This window comes from Camelina sativa, chromosome 13 (genome assembly GCF_000633955.1).
Source record: "Camelina sativa cultivar DH55 chromosome 13, Cs, whole genome shotgun sequence".
In the NCBI taxonomy this organism is placed as follows: domain Eukaryota; kingdom Viridiplantae; phylum Streptophyta; class Magnoliopsida; order Brassicales; family Brassicaceae; genus Camelina; species Camelina sativa.
This window is the reverse complement of record NC_025697.1, coordinates 18,786,432-18,796,680: the sequence shown is the minus strand read 5'-3', so window position 1 is coordinate 18,796,680 and position 10,249 is coordinate 18,786,432. Positions and strand designations below refer to the sequence as shown.

The 10,249-nt window shown below is 35.4% G+C and overlaps 2 protein-coding genes across 2 annotated transcripts in view; both read right to left on the bottom strand.

Annotated features, from left to right (window-relative positions):
• Nucleotides 1–4,583, bottom strand: part of LOC104737105 (protein SPA1-RELATED 2-like) — a 6,832-nt gene extending 2,249 nt beyond the window's left edge. The window contains exons 1-5 of the mRNA XM_019234849.1: nucleotides 3,111–4,583; nucleotides 2,500–2,657; nucleotides 708–1,476; nucleotides 464–610; nucleotides 94–275 (exon numbers count right to left, since the gene is read on the bottom strand). Coding sequence (XP_019090394.1) covers nucleotides 94–275; nucleotides 464–610; nucleotides 708–1,476; nucleotides 2,500–2,657; nucleotides 3,111–4,580 — 2,726 coding nt within the window. The 5' untranslated portion in view covers nucleotides 4,581–4,583. The remainder of the gene's footprint in view (nucleotides 1–93; nucleotides 276–463; nucleotides 611–707; nucleotides 1,477–2,499; nucleotides 2,658–3,110) is intronic.
• Nucleotides 6,312–7,995, bottom strand: LOC104737104 (osteocalcin 2-like). The gene is made up of 3 exons (XM_010457207.2): nucleotides 7,923–7,995; nucleotides 6,957–7,547; nucleotides 6,312–6,850 (listed from the first exon to the last, which is right to left on the bottom strand). Exons 2-3 carry the CDS (start codon nucleotides 7,507–7,509, stop codon nucleotides 6,513–6,515), a joined length of 891 nt encoding a protein of 296 aa, XP_010455509.1. The 5' UTR covers nucleotides 7,510–7,547; nucleotides 7,923–7,995; the 3' UTR covers nucleotides 6,312–6,512.

Sequence of the window (10,249 nt, the reverse complement as noted above, 5' to 3'; positions counted from 1 at the left end):
GTGGAGAGGCCACCGTGAGTGGTTTTCTTAAGATCCCAAAGCTTTAACGTGTTGTCAGTTGATGCTGTGACAAGGGTTTCATTATCCAAGAATTTTGCGTAGCTAACTGCTTTGTTATGTCCTGACAATATACACCAAGGAGTTCTTAAATTTCGTAGATCGTAGCAGTACGTTCTGAAATCTGATGATCCAAAGGCTAGCAAATGAGACGACTGTGGAGAAAATTGGACACAGCACACGTTTGCAATGTTCCTGATTGTTCCTAAGCAGTTCCTCTGCACAGTCATGCAAGAAGATTGTCGATTAGTAACAAGGCTGAAATACAAGCGTAACAACATAACAGTATAACCCAAAGTGCTATTAATTCATGTGTATATATGCCAGATGTCTCAGTAGGAGTAGCTATTAGACGACAGAATCCAGCATATTGTGCCTATGCATATAAAGATAGAGAAAAGCATGCCTCATTGATGTTCCATAGCTTCACAGAACAATCATCGCTTCCACTGGCTAATTTTGTCGGACAAGCTTCAGAGAAGTCAACAGACCAAGCCCTCTTCTCATGCTCTATGAAATGTGAAATGGCCTGTCCTGTTGTCACATCCCATAACTAAATCCATCATAAAACATTTGTATTCATTAGAGAAAAGAAAATAAAGGACCCATCAAGTGATAACCAATCTATATACATCTTCAGGTTCATATACCTTGACAATACCATCATAATCAGAGGAAGCTAGGTAGTTCCTAATGTAGTTGTTCCAGCAAACGCCGCTGAGCTTTGATCTATTTGGCATTTCTACGGCTGGATAATGAATGTCGACAGATTCGTTGAATAGGGAATTGAACTCAAATATCTTAATTTTCTTAGACACACCAGCGGTAGCAAAATAATCCTCGTCGCGATCGAATCCGAGAGAACAAATCACATTTGAAGTGCTGTTCAACTCGCTGGTCCTCAGCACAGCCCGGGTTTCAAACTTACTATGTCGAGCATATTTGCATAATCCATCAAAGAACGCTCCAACACGATCATCTGAGCTCCAAGTCTCGCTGTTTTCTACTTCTGCTACAGTTTTATCACAATCTCTTAGGAGTTCTCTATCCGGGCGTAACCTATAACGTGCTTCAGGGAGATGGGCATCTATCCTTGCTGCGAAATAAGCGCTTTCGAGCTGATTAATGTTCCTGATCAGTCTCATTTCAGGTACACTAGAAGCAGGAGATGAGCTAGAAGCTTCTTCCAGAGACAGAGGCCTTATGGCACAACGTCTCTTGACAATTTCCTCAATATCTGCTTCTAAGGACCCAATTTCTTCCATTAACTTCCCAGCATGCTTCTGCCTTTTCTCTTGGGATATAAAAAGGAAATGCTGCAACAGTTCAGACTCCGCGTCCTCTTGTTCAATGGATAAAGATAAGCCTTCAGCATACAAATCCGGGATTCCATTGACTACTTCAGATTGTAAGATGTCCCTGATACATAACAACATCAAACTTATTTAGAGATAAAGCCTACTCATAATCTCGACGAATAAAACATGTCAGGAAGGAGACTACTAAAACATAAGGTGAGCTCGGTTATTACAAAGACTATATTTTTCAAAGTAGAACCTAACTATTGAAACTGTTACCGAGGCGATCTTCCCTAGCTTACATCTAGGAGAACAACACCTCCACATTTGGTGCATATGTACATTTCATGTGTGATATATATTAAGGTTATCTTCCAATAGCCTCACTAGGGAATTATAGCCTAAACCGTCAACAGAAACAAGCATACAAAAGTTTGATAACGTGCTTTCTATCATTTGAAGATTATTGTAGCTAAAGAGCTTGCATTGCCTGGTTGATGGCCGGCATGAAGATTCTGGATGAAGTAACCAAAGGNCTTCTTCCAGAGACAGAGGCCTTATGGCACAACGTCTCTTGACAATTTCCTCAATATCTGCTTCTAAGGACCCAATTTCTTCCATTAACTTCCCAGCATGCTTCTGCCTTTTCTCTTGGGATATAAAAAGGAAATGCTGCAACAGTTCAGACTCCGCGTCCTCTTGTTCAATGGATAAAGATAAGCCTTCAGCATACAAATCCGGGATTCCATTGACTACTTCAGATTGTAAGATGTCCCTGATACATAACAACATCAAACTTATTTAGAGATAAAGCCTACTCATAATCTCGACGAATAAAACATGTCAGGAAGGAGACTACTAAAACATAAGGTGAGCTCGGTTATTACAAAGACTATATTTTTCAAAGTAGAACCTAACTATTGAAACTGTTACCGAGGCGATCTTCCCTAGCTTACATCTAGGAGAACAACACCTCCACATTTGGTGCATATGTACATTTCATGTGTGATATATATTAAGGTTATCTTCCAATAGCCTCACTAGGGAATTATAGCCTAAACCGTCAACAGAAACAAGCATACAAAAGTTTGATAACGTGCTTTCTATCATTTGAAGATTATTGTAGCTAAAGAGCTTGCATTGCCTGGTTGATGGCCGGCATGAAGATTCTGGATGAAGTAACCAAAGGCAAAATCCAGCTTCCTTTGGATTCTCTGACAGAAATTTGGGAGAAAGAATTCGGTGTCGGATGTCAGACATTGCAGCCTCACGAGCTCTTTCACATTGAAATTGACTAAGCAGCTGACAGAAAAACCCCAAATTAGAATATCAATGAGATCAAGATATACATTAACCTAAAAGCCAGCCATGCAGCCAACTGTACTGTCAACAAGAAACTTCACTGTTAGCATAACATTACGAACATGCTACACTATCTAATTCTATACGATGAAGCCTAATTATGCACTTGTTATTCAGACCACATTGCCTATCAACATAAGTCAAATGCAAACTGGAGCCGTGACACGTATGCCAAAATTTTACGATTGATATATTAGTTAGTGTAAAACCAGAGAAGCCAAGCATGACCCAAACATGCTATGGCCCAGTTTACAAAGCTACATTAGTTTAACACATTAGCTGTAGGTTCCATATTTGATATTTCAACTCATGGATATGTTCACAATTGCAGGCAAAAAAAGCTACAATAAAGATGTCATACCACAAGTGCTATTAATAAAAGTTAATCCATACCTCATAAAGAAGAATACCCAAACTATAGATGTTTGAAGAGGCTGAGCGAGTGTCACCTCTGAGCTCCTCAGGACTCGCATACCATTTCTCTTCCAACTGCTCATTCATTGAAGTAAAAGGACCGCTAGGTGTACTACAATGAGGTTGACTAGATCTGAACTGAGCCTCCTGTAATGCGCCATCACCATTTTCAGTTTGGATATTTACACCACCAGCTCGTTGAAACATTGGCCACTGTCTAGAGCTTGGTCCACTTGACTTCTGCTTCTTTGCAGGGACACAAGGACTAGAAGTATCTCCTGACCGCCTTCTAACCAGAGGGTTTTCGAGTTGACTTAAAGTCTCTTTGTTCAAGTCGCTGTCAAAAGACTCTTGTTGAGAACCTGAACCCACATACTTGACAGCATTTTCCTTGAAAATTTTGAATACAGATGGCCGTAGGTCACATAAAACAACTCCTCGAGAATGAAAACAATCCACTTGATCCATGATCTGCCTAAAGATATACATACATTCTGCTTTATTAATTTCCTGCCGCTCCGACTTCAACCATTCTCTCAGACTTAAACCTTCACCTCCACAACCTCCATGTATATCTGAAGGGTTAACACAAGAAGACGGTTTACTAGCTTTGGAAGGCAAATACGGCAAACCATCACAAGCCGCCAAAGGGATGCTGCTAGAAACATTTGCTGAAGTATTCGATACTACTAAAGGGCTAACAGAACTAGCTACAGTTTGCTGATCCACATTGCCAGCTTCAGATTTCTTATGTGGCGGGCCTCTGAATGTGACTCCCTTGCCTTTCAATGTTTTTCTAACAAAAAACCGAGAGAACCCAGACTGCGATATAATCTTTGTCTTGATGCCATCGTGGGCCAATGCCTCTACTGGTACAGGATTCCGTTCAGCATTTGTCAAATGTTCATTAGCTTCACCATTAACAGTAATGGCCAGTTGACCAGTCGAAGTCTCAGGCAAAGACGTTTTGCCTGAAATTCTCCAGATACTTGGAGTTCCCCTGCCAATTTCCTTCTTACTCATAGAACTGCTACCAGGTAAATCACCATCTAGAGGAAAACGTTGCAGAAACTGACTACGATTCATCTCTAATCTAGCTCTACTACTTGGTCTACCAACTATGGCCATGCTCGATCCCTCACAAGTTTTAACAGTCAACTCCTCAACAACATCATCACCCACATCATTAGTATTCAGCCGGCTAGAACATGGTGCGGTTTCTATCTGGTCTACACCAAGGTCACCACCATTCTTACCATCTAAAAACTCTGCTATGACACCATACGAACAATCAGGAGAAGCCTCATCTCTTTCAACCTGAACTTCTTTGATTTCCAGAATTTCGCAGGTCTCCGGTTTAAAAGATTGGTCAACATTCTTGAACTGGAGGTGAGCAACATCAGCTTCATCAATCCTACTCACATCCCCTACTGAGCCTTCATCCATCATTCCCTGTATCATCAAATATTCACACCACGTTACATAAGAAAAACACACAAAAACAAAAAAAAAATGAAACACAAATAATTCATAGCATCGAAAAAGTAACCACTAAGATCATCCAAGGTAGTAAGTACACACCACACTAGTAGAAAGTAGCATATCACTGATTAAACAAAGACCATAACACTAAATCAATTAAGCAAACCAACAGGAACAAGAATAGATCCCCATTTAATGAAAAAACATTCACACAATCCCATTTGTAAAACAAAGAAAGAAAAAAAACAAATTCGTAAGAACCAATTCCAAGAAATTGAAATATAGCAACGCTTAAGTGCTTCCGTCAATTCCAGAAACATAAAAGGACTATTTCATCACCCCCAAATTAGGCAGACAAGTGTGAAAACTTTCTAAATCCATCCGTATTTGATATTTACAGAAAAAAAAAAAGTTTCTATTCTCTACCTGAGAGGAGATGATTTAAGAAGAAGAGCCGCGAAAAACGAATCGCGGGAGGAAGCCAATCATTGACGAAATCTATCAAGCAAAACAACAAAGATCCACCGACGTAATAATCAATCGAAGGAGGAAAGAGGAAGAAGAAGAAGAAGATAAGTAAAAAAAAACAAGGCGGTGGTGCGGTTGGAGAAGAAGCGAGCAGAAGAAATCTGAAAAGCAAAACGACGATTCTTTGAGTTTTTTTTTTTAAATGTGAAAAAAAAAAAAAAAAAAACGCCGATAAAAGAAAGTTTTCTAAGGCAGAAAATTAATTATAGACTGTTTTTAAGTAAGCGACAGAGCATACGAACACGATACTTAGTCTTTGAATGGTTGTCCAGTATGCTCCAGAGCAGACTAAAATTGGATTAGTCTGCATTTAATTTACCATTCACTATTGCATAGCAGTATGCATTGTTGCATACTAAAAATCTCCATACTAGTATGCATTTGAGCGTACAACTCCATACCATTGTAAATTCACTATTGGTCTGCATTTTTCATTCTGCTCCTCAAAAGCTCCGTACTAATATAAATTCCATACTAATCTGCTCCATACCACAGTCCAATGTTTTGCATACCAAAATATTGGTATGCATTGTCCGGTTTACACCATACCGTACAACCATTCAAAGCCTTAGATAGAGAGATGATACAATACAATTATCCCAATTAGTTCTTTTAGTTTATCAATGTTTACATAAATGTACCAATACTTTTAAATTTGATTTTGTGGTATCCGTATATATATTTTTACATTTCAAAATTATGCATAATTATTTTGCTAATTAAAAACTCAAGAGATTGCTTTTTACACATGTGAGTTTTGTTTTTAAACGCTTAATCTCTTCTATCTAAGATGGTAATAACTTCATAATCAATTATATTCTCATCATATTTATTGCCACCACGTTTATGTTAATTTCGAATCTAGTTAATTTATCCTTTTTCTCTTAAGCAATTTTGTCATAAAAATATAACATACACTCATGAATGACTATTATGCGGATGATTCAAAAATTAAACTGACCCTGAATGTTCTTATTACTCAAGACGTATTGTATGGTTGAACCATGTACTATGGATTTCAAGAATTCTGTAGCAAAGCTTAACAATATGTAAAGAAGACATTTATACAATGCTATATAATGCCATCTTTAAGGATTCAAATGTCATGGCAATTTGAGGTATACATGGTGTTTAACTTTTGCAAGATAGAAACTGTTAGCTATTATTTATTATTACTCACGAAATTTAGACTTGTTTGTTTCTAGTTTCTCAAAAGAGATTTTGATATAATCTCCTAGACAAAACAAAAGCATTAAGATGTCTATATATGTAAGAAGATTGCCATAATTCTACTATAGCTTAACTTAATGAGTGCAGCTTCTAAATTCACTTCTTCTTCTGGCTCTTTAGTTCTCTGCATCTGAAAATGTTCTAAGACTTGTTGGAACTGCTCCCGGGACCTTTAGGGATTGCCCACTCGGGCCAGTTACGCGGCAGCTTAACCACAACTTCATAGCCGTCAGAAGATGATGATGATGATGATGTTGATGACGAAGACGATGATGAAGGAGAACTCGGTGGTGGGTTATTATTAGTTCTCGGGGTGGAGGTTTCTCCCAAAGCTCGGTTCTCTTTTGGTGAGTTTTCTCTGTTCCTGCATTCTTCTTCTTGGTTTCTTCCCACAGACTGATGAGAGCTTGTGTTACTCTCTCTTGGAGTTGGAGGTTTATCATGTTCAGCATCGCTTTCGTTATTGATCATCATCGCATCTACACACAAAGAGAGACATAAACAAAAAGGTCATCACTTTATTACTCAAGATCAAGATTTTGCATATCTTTAACTTATTGGTCACATAAATGCCTATGCATATACCTGTTCCAGCGTTGTTTGCATTATGATTCACCTCATTCTCGCCTTGACCAACAACATTATCAGTCTCACCAATCTCTGACACAACAGCACTCTGAGTAACCGAAGCTGCTACCACTTCCGCATCATAGAGCGAGTCCAAGAGTTCACATTCCTCTTCAACAGCAGCAAACTTCTCAGCTAACTCCACATACTTATTCTCCAATTCAACAAAATCTTCTTCCACTTTCCTTTTCACCAACAAAAGCTCATTGTTTTTAGTCATCAGTTCATCAACCATAGCATCTCTCTCAATCTCCACAGTCTTCTTCATCTCCTCAAACGTCTTCTTAACTTTCTCCTTCTCAATTCTCTCTTTCACACATTCATCAAACAAGCGTTTGTTACTCTCCTCAAGCTCCTTAGCTTTCTTCTGAAGATACAACTTAAAGGCCTCATAAGTCTCCTCAGCGTGCTTAATCCTTTCCTGAAGACATTCGTAATCTTTCACCAAAGTCTCGTGATTCTCCTTCAAGATCTCATGCTCCACTGCAATCGATTTCTCTAGACCAAACATGTTTTCTGTTCTTCTCTGAAATTGTACAAAACAAAATCCTGAAACAACAACATCAAAAAGCTTAATCCAAACTCAAACATAACCAAAAAAAATCTACAAAACCCCTAAAACCCCCAAAGTTCTGTTTTTTTTTTAGGCTAAAAATCCAATCTTTATCGATCATCAACAAAATAATATGAAGACGAGAGCTTTAAACAGACAATGCTTAAAGCTCAAACCAGTTCTGAGCTGAGAGCTCAGATTGTGAAAGAAACCAAAATGAGTCTCGGAGGATTCGGAGAGAGTAAACACGAAGAGAGTGTGGTTAAACCCCAGATTATTTCAAGCAAAAAGGCAGGTTCTTTCAAGCATACAAGAATGTATATACACAACGAAACAGATAAAAAGGGGATTTTTCTTGAAGAAATACTTACGGAAACTTGAAGAGAAACCTAAAGATGGAAGAAAGGGAGAAGAAGAGAAGCCCCCTGCCTAAAACGTTGATTGTAAATGCAGGTGATGAGATAATGTTTGTAATTAACTAATATTATTCAAATTAATTAATTGTTAAATTCGTATGGTAACTTTTAGTATCTTTTGTGCTGTATCTATACAGGGATGAACTTTCCATCTTATAATCGTTTTTTTATAAGAAATAATCGGTATCGGTTAGTGAAAATATATTTTTATTTAAGCGATATGAGATAATTTAAATAAGAGAGGTACCAGAATTTAATTTTGTATGGATATTTTAGTTTTTATAAAATTAATAAAAAAAATAATCCAAAATTTTCTTTATAACTTTTTTATCAATGTGTTCGACAAAGTTATTCTCCTCTCATTCAGAGTTTGAAGTACTGATATGGGCCATTGAGAGTATTTTTTTCTGGCGGACTTGTTTGTAAGAGTTATGAGACGGATTATACAGACCCCTAGTTGTATTGGTGTAAAATCCTGAAGAATGATCGGCGTTTTCTAGATGAATTCAGCTTGTTTCGAACTTTCTTTACACTTTTTTTCTTATTTAGGATCCCACGATGGCTAAATGTAAAGGTAGATTGCCCTGATCAGTTTTCTAGATCGGTTATCTTTGAAACTATCTTTGTAAACTCTTATCTTCCGGTTTAAGCAACCAATCATGGAGTTCTAACTAATTAACGATTGATTGACAAAAAAAAAAATTTATGAATTTTAGAAATATCAGTTCTAAAGTGGAACATTTGTTGATTTATTCATCTTTATCCAAATTGATGAGACTATGATAATTAAATTTAACTATATAAATTTGTCAATCATGTCATGTTACCTAAAACTTTCATGATATAATTGTATTTTATGAAAATTAGTTTGACTTATGGGTTGTTAACAAAATTATATATTTCAGTCTTATACCCTCTTTATTATTTTATAATATTCCAAAACTTTCAGAAATATGTTTTGAATTGGACATTTATCCAACCTGAAATCACTTTTATCCAAATTTGTTAGTTGAATTGAATTAAATTACAAAAAATGTTCAATCATGTCATGTTAAATGACACTTAATTATTTGAAATATATGTTTTCGTTCATCTCTAATATTTTTTTAAACTCTGAATTTTAGAAATATCCATTTTGAAGAGGACTTTTACAAAACAATTTTTCTAGTCTTATTTTGTTACCCATACTTTCTTTCACATATAATCAAAGTTATTTGTTTTTAGGTTTTAAACAAATCCAAATTAGTTTAAATTATGGTTGTCATCATCCAAATTATTTGTTTTACACTTATAGACGAATTCAGGGCATAAAGAAATATGAGATTGTATTCGAACCTGTTTCTTCCCACTAGACTCTCACGAAAAAAATCACATTTACAATTTTATTTTTAATTTTAATTATAACTCTCTTGGTTCTTATAAATCCATTTTTAGGGGAAAATTTATTTGAAAAAGATGTACTCCCTCTTTCCAAATTATATAAGACATTTTTAGATTTTTATGCATTATTTATGTTTATTAGTATGTTATGAACATTTGTATATACAATCTTTTCTATTAGTTAAAAAAAAATGTTTAATAGTAATATATTTTATGTAAAAACAAAAATGAAACATTGATAATTTCGTAAAACATTATATTTTTTTGGTAGTAAATTTAATAAAATAAAATAAAATGAATACTTTGAAGGAGGTGTATTGAAACCATGATTTAGGAGAATTTGATGTGATTTAGAAAATTTGAAATTTTAATAGATTTTAGTGAAGTTGATATGATTCCACTAAAACCATGAGATTTGGATTTCTGTATTTTTAACTAAACAAATCCTCTCAAATCCTCCAGCATCCCTAAAAGTCATTAAAATCTAAATCCACAAACTGTTTTGAATAACAATGAATTTTAAAATAGTTTTTTAAATCATCAGTTTAATAATAGTGAATTTTAATAGACTTTCTAAAATCAACGATTGTATAACATAAGATAGATTGTAAATTTTTAAAAAGAGAAATTTTTTTTTTTGGTAGTGGATTTATAATCAAAATTGTGTTAGGTGTTAAAAAGGTAATGCATTTATAATCAAAGTTTAATAAGTATACTTTTTTTAATATGTATGAAAGCTTTAAAAAAAAAGAAAAATTAGTGAGAGTAGCATCACCGACGCCACAAAGCATTAATTAAGAAGCTTTAAATTCACATTAAATCATTAATCATTTTTGGAATTTGTTAATTCATTAATTTATCGCTTTATTAAACCACATAGTCAACTTTCCAAATTCCCTTTG